This window comes from Triticum aestivum, chromosome 4D (assembly GCF_018294505.1).
Source record: "Triticum aestivum cultivar Chinese Spring chromosome 4D, IWGSC CS RefSeq v2.1, whole genome shotgun sequence".
In the NCBI taxonomy this organism is placed as follows: domain Eukaryota; kingdom Viridiplantae; phylum Streptophyta; class Magnoliopsida; order Poales; family Poaceae; genus Triticum; species Triticum aestivum.
The window spans coordinates 496,003,470-496,019,923 of NC_057805.1; the positions used below are offsets into that span (position 1 = coordinate 496,003,470).

At 47.8% G+C, this 16,454-nt stretch overlaps 1 protein-coding gene across 1 annotated transcript; it reads left to right on the forward strand.

Moving 5' to 3' along the window:
• Positions 1-13,971: 13,971 nt before the first annotated feature.
• LOC123098976 (noroxomaritidine synthase-like) lies at positions 13,972-15,932 on the forward strand. Its single transcript, XM_044521078.1, has one exon. It carries the CDS (start codon positions 14,022-14,024, stop codon positions 15,723-15,725), a length of 1,704 nt encoding a protein of 567 aa, XP_044377013.1. The 5' UTR covers positions 13,972-14,021; the 3' UTR covers positions 15,726-15,932.
• The last annotated feature ends 522 nt before the right edge of the window (positions 15,933-16,454 follow it).

The window sequence follows — 16,454 nt, forward strand, 5'->3', positions numbered from 1 at the left end:
TCGTGCCATTTTTTGAATGAACCTGGAACAGTTCCCTTAATGAAACGGTTCCCTGGACTTTCCATTGGGTTGTGCCCAATACGCACACCCAGGGTTGACCTCCGGTGAAGGGGCGTTCTAGTGGTGGAGGCAGCAAGCTAACAAACATGCCCGTGCGTTGCAATGGAAGAAATGAATAATTGATTGATCCTCTTTTTCATACATTAATTGGGAAACTGGAAATAACACTGAGATGGTTTGTAATGGAGATGGTGGTCATTTATCTAATTATCGGATTCCGAAACACTCGGTCCAGGTGGGGCTCTAGCCCACCATCCATGATTCAGAAAAAGAAAACATCGTGATCCATTTTTTGCAATACAATAAAATAGTTAAACCTCCCACATTCAGATTGTTGTATACAAACCCAGTGCACCTACTTGTAAAATTGATCAATGGAAGAGTTGATCTAAGAAAGCTTCATATGAAGGCAAGGCCAAGTAGGAATATACCTAGATCAGCAGCCCGTTTTTTAGATGGTGTAGCTGGCAAGTCTGCAATGTAACTGGATCTACAGAGCTTCCCCAAATCACATGTTCACGTACACCAAAATAAAGCCACCACCTGTCAAAATCACATGCCTAGTGCTGATAACTTCCTAATGGCAAAATGTAAGGCAGTGGAAAGAAGTATCAATATAAATACAATCGAATCAAGTACAAGAGCGCAGGTGTCTGAGACCTCACATTAGTGGCACTCGTAGCCCTCAAACACCTCGCTCATGACTTCTTCCCTTAATCACCTCCATCTGCTTTTCACATTCAGATTTCAGGCTATCAAAAATGGAGTGGAGGGGAGCAGATGTCACAGAAACAGAACTGCTAGAAGAGAATAATATTTCCTTGCCTCCCAGTATACACGCACATATACACAAGCAAGCAAACCGAACTACAAAATTGAAACAAAATCTGCAAAGTTTGTGAGGTATTAAATTTTGCCATGTTGCAATTCAGTGTTTACTCTAAATTTTTTGAAGTAAATAAAAATTCAGAGTTGGCAACATAGCTTCCAGAAGAATAATACCATTGAGGAGAAAACATGCCCATAATTTGCATAATTGACAGTTCAACAACAGGAGATGTGATGAATGGCGGCATACACCTCCTTGTTCTTGGAAGTGCCGGTGTTGCGCAACTGGTCGACGAGCTCAATTGGGATGTTATGGCCGGTGACATGCGTGATAGCTGAAATCTAGACATACTATTAGAACTTAAAAGAAACTCGAAATTTTTTGGGTTCATGCTGGAGTTCGCAATGCTTGTACTGCAGATGAAGCACTGCTTGCCACCAAAGCAGACAATGGCAGTGATCTCCCGTATGGATTACTCACTGAGAACCACGTCGATGCCAAGCTGTCATGACCAGAATGCAGCTCTCATTACCTAAACTGCCGAACCACACTCATCTTCGACTTGACCTTGCAGCTCCCTACTACTTCAATTCATACAATCAGATTGCAACCTACACCTGCACAGAGTGAGACCTGCCAGTCAAATACTCCACCTCCATAAATCTCTGCATGTAAACCTCAAACAAATTGACTCCATATACCAAACCATGAGAACACGTCAAATTTAAATCAATACAAGACCCCAATCTAAACCCTCAAAAGCATAACCCTACTCCCCTAAATCTGCAGGACAACTTTTCAAAATTATGAACTCATGTGCTAATAAAGGAAGCCCAATTTTATTTTCGAACAAACTGACAGAATGCTGGAAAGGAGACGTGCTATCAACAAAATCTATCATCACAAGCTTTGTTCCATTTAGGATATACTAAGTACTGTGAACTTAAAAAACAAAAAAAGGCATCCCCATTTTTTCTGTAGAGATCAGTAGCCGCAAACAATAACAGCTAAGCAATGGAGCCCAGTCCTCTATCATTTTCCCTATGTCCTAAATTCCCAATCATCTTCTCCTGCACCCAACACCAGCCACTCCACGTCTCCACCTATTGTCTTACCCATGATTGGGCGCCAACCAGTCCACCCCTTCTTTCCCATGTTGCATCTCTCCTTCGCCCTGCTGCTCTTCCTCCTTGGCGCAGGCCTCCTCCCTTCCCATCATAGTCCACTCACACACTAAAAACTTACATGGCATTTTTACTGTAACTATTTTATGAGCTTACAAATAAAAGCACAAAAATGAGAAGGGAACAAAAATGAAAATAACACATATATACACTATGTTTGTTTGGAAGTATATCAATTCACAAATAAAAAATAGATCTGTTCATGAACTATTTGGCGTAGTAGCAGAATTTTGTTCAAAAAAAGATGGACTTGTACAAATGGGAGAGATAGAGAGCAGATGGGGGTTGCTTGCCCTATCTTGGTGCAGCAGAGGCGTCATCCGAGGTGAGGAGGTGCTGCTGGCTAGGGTTCCTTCCTGCCCTTGACGGCGGCGACTGTGGTGGATGGGGAAATCCCATGGCATGCTCCATCTACATCTACAACAGAGGATATAAAGAGAAGGTGAGATGTAGGGGTGGCGGATCCCAGCCAAGAAGGAAGGAGGGGCGAACCTGGGGCCGCCGGAGACACGCCGGCGAAGCCCTGCCTGAAACCCTAGCCATGGGGGTGGGTTGCAAGCAGGCGGTAGACGCCGGGAGCGGATAATCTGGCCGGAGGGGAGGGAGGCGCGGACGATGGGGAGCTCCGGGGCGTGCTGCGCGGCGCCGGAGCTCGTCGGAAGCGGCCGACGTGGGTGGTGGTGGCGGTGAGGACTGCGTGGGTGAGAGGGAGAGGAGGCCAGCCCGTGCGTGTGGTCGTGCCTGTTTTTTTTCTTTGCAAATCAGATTGGATGGCGGGTTGAATACCACAAACTACAGGGACTCTTTTGCAAGAACGAAACGTTTTCTCTGGTAGTCACTTAAAAAGGGACTGCGGGTTGAATTCCTAGAAAGGGAGGGACTTTTCTGCAAAAATGCACATGACGTACGACGAGAAACAATCACTGCTTTATTATTAGGGAGAGATGGTGCGATCTATAATGTCTCTTACCGATTTACCACTATCATTTTGGGGTTATGCTTTAGAGACGATTGCATTCACGTTAAATAGGCACCATCTAAATCCGTTGAGACGACACCATATGAACTGTGGTTTGGCAAGAAAAACCTAAGTTGTCGTTTCTTAAAGTTTGGGGTTGCGATGCTTATGTGAAAAAGCTTCAACCTGATAAGCTCGAACCCAAATCGAAGAAATGTGTCTTCATAGGATACCCAAAGAAGACTGTTGGGTCACCTTCTATCACAGATTCGAAGGCAAGATATTCGTTCCTAAGAATGGATCCTTTCTAGAGAAGGAGTTTCTCTCGAAAGAAGTGAGTGGGAGGAAAGTAGAACTTGATGAGGTAATTGTACCTGCTCCCGATGGAAAGCAGTTCTTCACAGAAATCAGTTCTTGTGATTCCTACACCAATTAGTGAGGACGCTATGATGATGATCATGAAACTTCAAATCAAGTTACTACCGAACCTCATAGGTCAACCAGAGTAAGGTCCGCACCAGAGTGGTACGGTAATCCTGTTCTGGAAGTCATGTTACTTGACCATGACGAACCTACAAACTATGAGGAAGCGATGATGAGCCCAAATTCCGTGAAATGGCTTGAGGCCATGAAATCTGAGATGGGAGCCATGTATGACAACAAAGTGTCGACTTTGGTTGACTTGCCCGATGATCGGCAAGCCATAGAGAATAAATGGATCTTCAAGAAGACTGACGCTGACGGTAATGTTACTGTCTACAAAGCTCGACTTGTTGCGAAAGGTTTTCGACAAGTTCAAGGAGTTGACTACGATGAGACCTTCTCACCTGTAGCAATGCTTAAGTCCATCCGAATCATGTTAGAAATTGCCGCATTTTATGATTATGAAATTTGGCAAATGGATGTCAAAACTGCATTCCTTAATGGATATCTTAAAGAAGAGTTGTATATGATGCAACCAGAAGGTTTTGTCGATCCTAAAGGTGCTAACAAAGTGTGCAAACTCCACCGATCCATTTATGGACTGGTGCAAGCCTCTCGGAGTTGGAATATACGCTTTGATAGTGTGATCAAAGCATATGGTTTTATACAGACTTTTGGAGAAGCCTGTATTTACAAAAAAGTGAGTGGGAGCTCTGTAGCATTTCTGATATTATGTAGATGACATATTGTTGATCGGAAATGATATAGAATTTCTGGATAGCATAAAAGGATACTTGAATAAGAATTTTTCAATGAAAGACCTCAGTGAAGCTGCTTATATATTGGGCATCAAGATCTATAGAGATAGATCAAGACGCTTAATTGGACTTTCACAAAGCACATACCTTGATAAAGTTTTGAAGAAGTTCAAAATGGACCAGTCAAAGAAAGGGTTCTTGCCTGTGTTACAAGGTGTGAAGTTGAGTCAGACTCAATGCCCGACCACTGCAGAAGATAGAGAGAAAATGAAAGTCATTCCCTATGCCTCAGCCATAGGTTCTATCATCTATGCAATGCTGTGTACCAGACCTGATGTGTGCCTTGCTATTAGTTTAGCAGGGAGGTGCCAAAGTAATCCAGGAGTGGATCATTGGACAGCGGTCAAGAACATCCTGAAATACTTGAAAAGGACTAAGGATATGTTTCACGTTTATGGAGGTGACAAAGAGCTCGTCGTAAATGGTTACGTTGATGCAAGCTTTGACACTGATCCGGATGACTCTAAGTCACAAACCGGACACGTATTTATATTGAATGGTGGACCTGTCAGTTGGTGCAGTTCCAAACAGAGCATCGTGGCGGGATCTACGTGTGAAGCGGAGTACATAGCTGCTTCGGAAGCAGCAAATGAAGGAGTCTGGATGAAGCAGTTCATATCCGATCTAGATGTAAGACCTAGTGCATCGGGTCTAATGAAAATCTTTTGTGACAATACTAGAGCAATTGCCTTGGCGAAGGAATCCATATTTCACAAGAGAACCAAACACATCAAGAGACGCTTCAATTCCATCCGCGATCAAGTCAAGGAGGGAGACATAGAGATTTGCAATATACATACGGATCTGAATGTTGCAGACCCATTGACTAAACCTCTCTCATGAGCAAAACATGATCAGCACCAAGACTCCATGGGTGTTAGAATCATTACTATGTAATCTAGATTATTGACTCTAGTGCAAGTGGGAGACTGAAGGAAATATGCCCTAGAGGCAATAATAGAGTTGTTATTTATATTTTCTTATATCATGATAAATGTTTATTATTCATGCTAGAATTGTATTAACCGGAAACTTAGTACATGTGTGAATACATAGACAAACAGAGTGTCCCTAGTATGCCTCTACTTGACTAGCTCGTTAATCAAAAATGGTTAAGTTTCCTAGCCATAGACATGTGTTGTCATTTGATGAACGAGATCACATCATTAGAGAATGATGTGATGGACAAGACCCATCCGTTATCTTAGCATAATGATCGTTTAGTTTTGTTGCTATTGCTTTCTTCATGACTTATACATGTTCCTCCGACTATGAGATTATGCAACTCCTGAATACCGGAGGAACACTTAGTGTGCTATCAAATGTCACAACTTAAGTGGGTGATTATAAAGATGCTCTACACGTGTCTCCGAAGGTGTTTGCTGAGTTGGCATAGATCGAGATTAGGATTTGTCACTCCGAGTATCGGAGAGGTATCTCTAGGCCCTCTCAGTAATGCACATCACTATAAGCCTTGCAAGCAATGTGACTAATGAGTTAGTTGCGGGATGATGCATTATGGAACAAATAAAGAGACTTGCCGGTAACGAGATTGAACTAGGTATGAGGATACCGACGATCGAATCTCGGGCAAGTAACATACCGATGACAAAGGGAACAACGTATGTTGTCATGCGGTTTGACCGATAAAGATCTTCGTAGAATATGTAGGAGCCAATATGAGCATCCAGGTTCGGCTATTGGTTATTGACCGGAGATGTGTCTCGGTCATGTCTACATAGTTCTCGAACCCGTAGGGTCCGCACGCTTAACGTCCGATGATGATTTGTATTATGAGTTATGTGACTTGATGACCGAAGTTTGTTCGGAGTCCCGGATGAGATCACGGACATGACGAGGAGTCTCGAAATGGTCGAGAGGTAAAGATTCATATATTGAAAGGTTATATTCGGACACCGGAATGGTTTTGGGAAGTATGGGATAAGTTTCGGAGTACCGGGAGGTTACCGGAACCCCCCGGGGAAGTAATGGTCCTTATTGGGCTTTAGTGGAAAGGAGAGAAGGGCCTAAAGGGGAGGCAGCGCCCCCCCCCCCCCCATGGGCTGGTCCGAATTGGACTAGGAGGGGGCGGCGCCCCCCTCTTTCCTCCTTCCCTCTCTCCCCCTTGTTGGAATAGGAAAGGGGGACGAATCCTACTTGGACCGGGAGTCCAAGTAGGACTCCCCCCCTTGGCACGTCCCCTCTAGGGCCCGCCTCCTCTTCCCCCCTCCTTTATATACGTGGGAGGGGGCACCCCAAAGACACACCAAGCCTTCTCTTAGCCGTGTGTGGTGCCCCCCTCCACAGTTTACCACCCCGGTCATATCGTCGTAGTGCTTAGGCGAAGCCCTGCACCGGTAGCTTCAGCATCACCGTTGCCACGCCGTCGTGCTGACGGAACTCTCCCTCGACCTCAACTGGATCAAGAGCTCGAGGGACGTCATCGTGCTGAACATGTGCTGAACACGGAGGTGCCGTATGTTCGGTGCTTGGATCGGTTGGATCGCGAAGACGTTCGACTACATCAACCGTGTTACTAAACGCTTCCGCTTTCGGTCTATGGGGGTACGTGGACACACTATCCCTGCTCGTTGCTATGCTTCTCCTAGATAGATCTTGCGTGATCATAGGAAAATTTTGAAATACTACGTTCCCCAACAATATAATCATGAATCAGGAGAAATCAAGAAAGAGTAGATGGATGGATTGATCTAAAAATCTACTTGTACGGAAGATGGGATCAACCTTGTTATGGCAGAACTCGAAGGGGGAAGATCATCGTATTGATAAAAGTGTGCAGGGAGGTGAAGTGCAGGGAAAATAATCGGAGAGAATGAGCACTGGGATACCAGCCGCCGCGCCCTATATCGGTTCCTTTTGCATCAAGGAAACGAAGAGCAGGGAGGATAATTAATCAAGGTCATGAAAAGCAAGGAGGATAATTAATTAAGGAGACGAAGGAACTGATGCTAGAAAGAAGCTGAACAACGGCACGATGGCTGGCCTCTCGGGACGGCAGACATGTGCTATAATTAATTAACGTGTGAAGAAGGAAGTTACAGCCCATGTCTGCCTCGGCCGCTCGGCATCCCAGTGCACCAAATCAAAACATGGTTGTGTCGTCCCACGTGTAGGAAATTGAATCAGCCGATTGGTTGGTGATTTGGTGTTTGCAAATGGAATGCTATCGTGGCATCATGCTGATGTGGACAGTGTGCATGTTGAGAGAATTGCTAGAAGTGGGGAGCAACTTCTTAAGAATGTATGATGTATGATTTATAAACTTGAAATGAAATTTGTGTCATTTGCATGTTATTTGAATGAGTTGTGCGAGATTCGACGGGAAATATAACAAACTAACCCTTTCCGCCACTTATTTAACAGTGTGACAAGTGGTGACCCATATTTCAAATAAAAGTGTCAAAAGTGGTTTTTTGTGTGTGAAGGAAGTACCCAAAAGAAGATTGAAATTACGACCTTTGTAATTTTCACCCAAATTAGACAACATTGGAGGCATACTGCCAAATTCATGGATTCAAAGTTTGTTTGCTATATTTCTTTGATTTACTGATTTTCTAGGCATTTACTTAAGATAATTCAAATTTGAACTGCAAGTGTGGTCCTAATAATTTGGAGCTTTGCAATTTTCACCCATTATGACTTCAGTTTTGCAAAATAATAAAGGAGATCAATTTATCTTCAGAGCTAACAACTGAATGTTTGTTTAACACCGCCAGCGGTACATTATGTCCAGGGTCACTAAATCTTGGGCCCATCCTTCGCGTCCATGAGTAGATAAAAGCGCGGCTCTGTTACAGACACACGCACACGGTCACGAGTTCGAGTACCTCTCACGTTATTATAAGCCACCTTTTTGTGCCAATTAGCCAAACACTAACACATGGGCCCTAGGGCCACTTATGACCGCACAACCACTGACAGATGAGCCGGCAGCGGGTGTCCAACACGTCAGTAAGTGCGCGATGGGCAATGGAGCCATCTACGGCCGCACAACCACTAACAGATGGCCCAGCAGGAGGTATCCCACGCGTCAGTAACTGCGCCAAGTAACGGCAAACTACTTTGACTCGACAGCAACCCCCATTTGGGTATTTGTAAGGATGGGCCCCGCGATGGTGGGGAAAAGTGAGAAATGTCAAACAACATGGACAAAACCGAGAAGAACTAAAAAAGGAGGGGCATGGAAATGAAAAAAAAATCCTTTAAAATCGTTTTGCTATTTTTTTGATTTTGCTGTTCATCCGGGAGCATATAAGCTCGTCATCAGCTATGGATTATCTCATATCAACAGTCATAAATTACACGACGAGATGAAACTCCCTAGCTATTTTCATCGAGACTCCGGATACGAAATTCGCACATAACAATTAGGAGGGGAACTTTTGGTCTAAGGGGACATATGCACCCTATATGGGAAAAAATTAGTAATTCAACAAATAGTCAAAAATTCCTGAAAATATTTTTGAAATAAACTTGACCTTCTATTGTACTCGTGAGAAATAAAATCCACAAAAAAATATCCTTTTGACTTCTTTTCAAAAAAGACAATTTTTTGGCTAAAATAGTGTGAATAGTGACCTATAATAGCAAATAAATTTTGTCTTTTTTGCTGTGAGGTCAACTTTTGTTTTTTTCGTCAACATTTATATATCAGTGCAAAAGTAAGTCAAGTGTTTTGTCAAAATAGTTCTTACCTATTTTGACTTTTTATTAAAATATTTAAAAAAATCTCCATATAGGGTGCATATACAACCAGGAACCAAAGTGTATTTCCCGTAACAATTACAAATACGTTGGAGTACATTCCCCGCTGTGTGCCACTTTAGCAGCACATGCACGCACAGTGCGGCCGCGGGAGAGGAGCTTTCAAATGATCAGGACGTGGATCGTGAGCTAGCTGGGCTAACACAGCTCCAACTACCGTCACATAAATACTTACCCGATTGATTGGGATTCCATTTCCATGCGTACGGCACGTGAACAGCAACAGTTCCGTGGATCATCGATCCATTTTGCAGCTGGATCATCGTGCGCTTTGCCTTCTCGCGACATGCATGTCCGCGCTAATGACGGTGGGTGGATCATACATCGATCGCCAGCCCAGCAGCATGCACGCAGTCCCCTACCGTGTGCAGTGCGAGAGGAGCTTTCGGCCACGACGTACTACGCTAGGCTAAGACAACTCCAACAACCGTCACATAAATATGGACCAATCTCTTTCCAATCAATTCCAAGCTCACTGAACAGGAACAGTTCCATGGAAGCTGCTGATGAGTTGTGATGGATCAGTGGCTCAGTAGCTGGGCTGGCGGTGCCGGGTTCTCATAACCATCGTCCCTTATTCGCGCCGTGGATGTTGTTTTTTATTTCTTAAAATCCAATAGCGTAGGCTCTTTTTTGGGAAAGAGGAAGGGCGAAGAGAGAATAATGCTCGAATCATGAGGATCGGGATGGTGATTCAAGAAACATACTCCCTCCGATCCTAGTTTGTACTAAATCAGCGACAATTAATATAGATCTTGTACTAAATCAGTAACAACAAATATGGATCGGAGGGAGTATGTATAGGCGGTCATGAGTGGAATCGATAAGTTTCACTATCTTAACTGTGAGTTTTGATGCCTTGTTGGTCTTGATTGATCTTCAAGTATTCCGTAGCTAAATTCACCGATGTCCAAGTCAGTGGCCTTTTGAGCCCTTTCCGCTCTACTGTTATTTTTTTAAAACTTTTAAGATGTTGACGGTTTCTTTGATGAAAATTGACGAGGAAGCTAGTTGTCGTTGCTTCAAAAAAAAACGTAGGTCCAGACGTCCAGTTGCAAACTTACAAGGCAAATTTTCTAATGCCCACAATAGCTCTGCTTGTGGAAAATTGAAGTCTAAAAAAATTAGTCTTTATCTGGCTTCTAGTTAGAAAAACTGTCCTGACTAAAGATAACCTTGTGAAAAGGGGATGGTCTGGAAACACTAAATGTATGTTCTGTGGGGCTGAAGAAAATGTTGATCATCTCCTTCTACATTGTTCAGTTGCTAAATTCCTTTGGTGTGTGGTGCAAAATACTTTTGGATTACCTAACTTGCCCATGAATGTGGAAATGATGATGTCTTCCTGGTTATCTCAGTTTGAGAAAAAAAAGATATATGTTGGAGTATTTGCTTTGCTGTGGTCTATTTGGACTCGCAGGAACGACTAGTGTTTTGAACGCAGAAGGATTATTGACCTTTTGCGATTCTTCATAAAACTTATCGGCTTATTGAATCATGTTCCGTTTTGCAGATAGGCGAAGAAGAACAAAGGGAGCTGAGGTGGGGGGTAAAGCTTCTAGAGCGGGTAGCAAATGCAGTGTTCAACGTGTCGAGAGGTGGCGTCCTGGAATTCTCAGGATTGTTGGTGGCTGAAGGTGTTGATCAAGCATTCTGGGCTTCAATCATCTCCGGCGACGACATCTTTACTAGAATGTTGCGCGCTTCTGGATTCGACCGCCTCCCTTTATATACCATGAACTCCCATATTATTATTTATTTTTTTAGAAAAGGAGGATGACTCCCGGCCTCTGCATCTGGAAGATGCATACGGGCATTTTATTGATTATTCTCGAAGACCTTACAAAGTATTACAATAATATGACTGAATCCACCATCTTGGCACCATATGCCGCTATTCCTATCCATACGATGAAGGGATGCTAGCTGGGCCACTCAGACCACTCATCTAAGCCTAACATCAAAAGCCGGAAGCCCCAGCCGAGCCACATATCGGGTCTGGGGCATAATCCGGTCAGACGCACTCGTGTGTCGTCGCCGCCATCTTCCACAAGTCCGTCTTCAGATCATATTGAGGCATCTACCTTGTTTGGCCACTCAGCCATCGACGTCACCATGACGCCAGACAGCTACCTCCTCCTGCGCGAGTCCATCCCGCGCATCGGACGCCGAGCCTCCACAGCGCCACGCCGCCGATAATCGCCGCCATCAATGTGTGAGATGAAGCACCGCTCCGCCGAGTCCGGCAGGGCTGCTGAAGACCAAGCACCGTGGAAGAAGGACTCCGAGGCTGAGCACATAGGCGGTAGAGCGCCAACGCACCGCCACCAGACGAACTCCGACCACGCCACCAACCGCCGCCAAGCAACCAAAGCATCACATTCACCCCAAGCTCACCACGAACGACACCCCCAAGAGGGTGACGACGCCCGGAGCGCCGCTGTCGCTCGATCCGGCAAGGATTTGGGCTTTCGCCCGGCATACGAGCTGCTGGAAGGAGGAGGGGAAGGAGGCAACCTGGACGGCGCCTACAAGAAGGGTACGGCGCCCTCGGGCGTCGCCGCCGTCGTGGCCAGCACTGCTGGCCTCGGATTTCTCCGGAGCCACCTCCCACCTCCAGCCGCCAAACAGGTACAACTCCAGCGACAAAGGCCGCCCAAAGCAGGACCATCGGAGGCAGCCCTGGTTGAAGTAGATGGAGGCCTTCAGATCTGGATCGGGCGCCGCCGAGACGCCCGCACCACAGCCGCCACCTGCCGCCGCCTCGCCGCCCCCGCGGCCGAGGAAGAACGGCCAGCACCAACGAGCACCGGTCACCGCAGACCCGGCGTCGATCCACCAGCCGAGGCCGCCGCCACGGATCCAAAGCCCCCCGAGGAAGAACGGGGCGGCCAGATCCTCGCCGCCACCTTCACCGGCGGCCGAGCAGCGAGCCGGCGGCCACCTCCGGTGGCGACGAGGGAGAGGAGAGGTGGGGGAGAGGGCCGGCGGCGGGCTAGGGTTACGCCGCCCGAGTCGCCCCTGCGGGAGCGACGCGGGGGCAACTTGTTAGACCTAACTCCCATATTATTATCTGCCTGGTCTGTAATAAGTACTTTGTCGTAGTTACTTCTTCTGCATGCTAGGTGTCTTTTGGGCCTACGTCTTGCCTTTTGGCTAGTAGGTTTCAGCCGGCCCTGTAAACTTAAATGGGTTCTAGAGTGTTATATCTGGTGTTGCAGGGCCTATCTTGCTTCTGCCAGATTTTAGCTCTGCTGATGGGTGCGTTGTGGTGGATGTAGTCTGGATCTCTTAAGGTTTTCTTAATGTAAATCGGGGCTGACCCCTTTCCCTCAAAAAAAAAAACTCTATTTTTTTGCGAGAAAATTTCCAATCTATTCATCTTTAATCATGGCAGTACAACGAATACCAGAAATAATAGAAATTACATCCAGATCCGTAGACCACCTAGCTACGACTACAAGCACTGAAGCGAGCCGAAGGCGCGCCGCCGTCATCGCCCCTCCATCGTCGGAGTCGGGCACAACTTATCGTAGTAGACAGTCGGGAAGTCGTCGTGCCAAGGCCCCGTAGGGCCAGCGCACCAGAACAGCAACCGCCACAGATGAAGAATAACGTAGATCAGAAGGATCCAATCCGAAGACACACGAATGTAGTTGAACAACGACGAGATCCGAGCAAATCCATCAAAGACAGATCCGCCGGAGACACACCTCCACACGCCTACCAACGGTGCTAGACGCACCGCCGGAACGGGGGCTAGGCGGGGAGACATTTATTCCATCTTCAGGGAGCCGCGGTCGTCTCATCTTCCTAAGCAGGACACAAACCCTAGCAAAACTGAAAGAAAAGACTAAAAATGGAGCCCTCCCGTCGGCTATTGCCGAGATCCACCGCGCCCCCATGGCCCTAGGGCCACCGAAGAGGAGGCGGACCTGCGGCGACGCCGGCGGGAGACAGAAACCCTAACTATTTTTGTAAAAAAAAAAACTCTATTTGATCTCTATCTAAACGTCTTATGTCTGATACTATTTCTTTGCCTCGACATATTCTCGATGCACGCATGTGCGGTGTGCCCCCTTCCTACTCGGTGCCACCACCAATGAGCTTGACCACCATGTGGCTCGACGGGGATTCCTTTCCTTCATCGTAATGGCCAACGCCATTCCCTGCTCGCCATTGTCAGCGAGTGGACATTTTTGGTCACCCCCCAAAGCAAATAAAAGCAAGATTCCAATAACCACATTTTACCACTTTGAACATCCAATCCATATGAGGCAAATACAGACCCTCAGGCCACCGCCGAGAAGATGCGTGCCAGCGAATTATAGCAAGAGAAATAATAACAGTGTCCCTAAAAAGACAAATAATAACAGTGTACATATGATCCATCATACACATGCCCATGCTGATAATAAATGGGACACGTCACAAGGGAACCTTACATTACCCTCATATCATTGCAGCCTTAAGTGAGCTCTTCTAGTACGCGCATGAAACCCAATTCCCATTACCAGCTAGCTAGGGTTCTTGGGATAAAAGATAAAACCCGTATCCCTTGCTACTGTTCCCTAGCATAACTGGCCACTCTGCCAACCGAATTACACTGTGCACATACCAGATATGCTAAATACTCCCTCTGTTTCGAAATATAAGTCTTTTTAGAGATTTCAAATGGACTACCACATACGGATGTATATAGACACATTTTAGAGTGTAGATTTATTCATTTTGCTCCGTATGTAGTCACCTATTGAAATCTCTAGAAAGACCTATATTTAGGAACAGAGGGAGTACTTAATGGCTGTCTTCAACTAATTCCCTTTGCTCTTGGTGACCATATTCCTCGTGTCATGGCGTCGTATATATGCATTCCGACTGATAGCTAGCTGTTGAGAATGGATGGACAATTAATTGGCCAGGGACGTCCGTGCCCCCCGCAGCGCGCGTATATAAGCACCACCATGCATCTCCATGCTCAGCACGTACGATTTACTGCTAGCCATCTCCCGTGCGTCCCGGTCTTGCATTTGCACCACGTTCTGCATGCACGCATGTCTAGTGGTGCACTGCTCTCCGCCATGGACATGGGCATGGGCATGGGCATGGATTGGCTCTTCGTCTTGCAGCTTCTCATGTCGGCCGTCTGCCTCCTCGTGCTACTGCTTCGTTATCGCGCCGTGAAACCCGAGAAAACGCGACGCCGGCGCTACCCGGGGCTCACCCAGTGGCCGATCGTCGGCGTCATCCCGGCCATCGTCTCCAACATCCACCGGATCTTCGAGGGCGTCACCGGCATGCTGGCCCTCTCCGGCCTCAACTACCAGTGCCGCTTCTGGTTCGCCGGCTTCCGCTACTTCATCACCTGCGACCCGGCCAACGTCCGCCACATCTTCACCTCCAACTTCGAGAACTACCCCAAGGGCGACGTGTTCGCCCAGATGTTCGACATCCTCGGCGGCGGCATCTTCAACTCCGACGGCGAGCGCTGGCGGAGCCAGAGGACGAAAGCCCAGATGCTCATGACCACCCCGCGGTACCGCGCCTTCGTGGCGCAGTCCAGCCTCGACAAGGTGGAGCAGAGCGTGCTCCCGTTCCTCGCCCACGCCGCCGACTCCGACACGACGTGCGACCTGCAGGACGTGTTCACGCGCTGGTCCTTCGACACGACCTGCAACCTCGTCTTCGGCGTCGACCCCGGGTGCCTGGCCATTGGCCTGCCGGACGTGCCGTTCGCGCGCGCCATGGACGACGTGCTGCGCACCGTCTTCGTCCGGCACATCATGCCGGTGACGTGCTGGAAGGTGATGCGGAGGCTGGACGTCGGCCATGAGAGGAAGAACGCCGCCGCGCGCCGCACGGCCGACGAATTCGTGGCGGCCACCATTGCTAGCCGCAGAGCCGCCTACAACAAACAGGGCGCGGACAAGTCGGCGGCCGACCTGCTGTCCTCCTTCATCTGCGACGAGGAGATCGCGCGCGACCCGGATGCGGACGTGTACATCCGGGACATGACGATGAACCTCCTGGTCGCCGGCCGCGACGCCACCAGCTCCGCCCTCTCGTGGTTCTCCTACCTCATCGCCACGAACCCGCGGGTAGAGAAAAGGCTCCTGGAGGAGCTGGCCCCCATAGCTGCCCGCAGACCCGTCGGACCCGACGGCATGGTGGCCTTCGAGGCGGGGGAGCTGAAGAACCTGCTGTACCTGCACGCGGCGGTGTGCGAGTGCCTCCGCCTCTACCCGTCGCTGCCGGTGGAGACAAAGGCGGTCGCCGCCCACGACGTGCTGCCGAGCGGGCACGAGGTGAGGCCCGGGGACAAGATCCTGGTGTTCAACTACTCCATGGGGAGGATGAAGCGGGTGTGGGGCGCCGACTGCCGGGAGTTCCGGCCGGAGCGGTGGATCTCCGAGGACGGCAAGCTGCGGTACGTGCCGTCCAACAAGTTCGTGGCCTTCAACTCGGGCCCCAGGACGTGCCTCGGGAAGGAGATGGTGCTGGTGCAGATGAAGGTGACGGTGGCGGCCGTGGCGTGGAACTTCGCCGTGGAGGTGGTTCCCGGGCATGTCGTGGAGCCGAAGCTCTCCATCATACTCCACATGAAGAACGGCCTCCTCGTCAGGGTCAAGAGAAGATCGGGTATTCCAGCCATGATCGGCAAGCAGTAACTTATGCGTACTTGTACCGTTGCATGCATGCACGTACTGATGTAAGTGTCTATATTCCTTCATTTTTATTCGGCATATGTGTGTTGTCTCTTGTCTGTGTGTGTGCAGGTGTCCAGTAATATAAGTACACTGTAAATCATGGTGGGTATACATATGTTTCCTACTCATTAATTGTATGTATCATCAACTAGTTGATTGATTCGAAGACATATTTGTACCGAAACTTATCGGTGGATCGATCGGGCAGGGCTGGCATGCATAGTGCAGAGGCTTTGGTTTCCAAAAATCTCAGCTAACAAGACTGTATAAGTAGGGACAATGCCGGCATGGTTGGTTGCTTGCGAATCTTTGGTTTGCATGCGTGACAGTGTTTTAATTCAATGGCATTCAATTCCATTCCTTGATTCATCATGCTGTCATGCATGATCGAATTATGCTATGCATGCCATGTTCGTTCATTCTGTGTGTTTGTACGTGCAACGGGAGCTTATTGATTGAGCTGCCGCCGTGCCCATCATCACCGACTGCTCGATCGCTTTCGCATCTAGTCTTGTATCATGCAGGAATACCACAGTTAGTGTCACGACGACGTACGTCCCCTTCGTCTTGTTAATGGATGGACGGACACGGCTTCCCTGAATCTATACTCCTCCATGCACGCCACCAGTATGGAGAAACCACATTCTTAATTAGTGGTATTTTCACAGAAATACAGATTTGAAAACTACC

What these genes read in the sequence shown, in the direction of transcription:
- LOC123098976 (XM_044521078.1), top strand. Translation starts at nt 14,022, where the DNA reads ATGCATCTCCATGCTCAGCACGTACGATTTACTGCTAGCCATCTCCCG.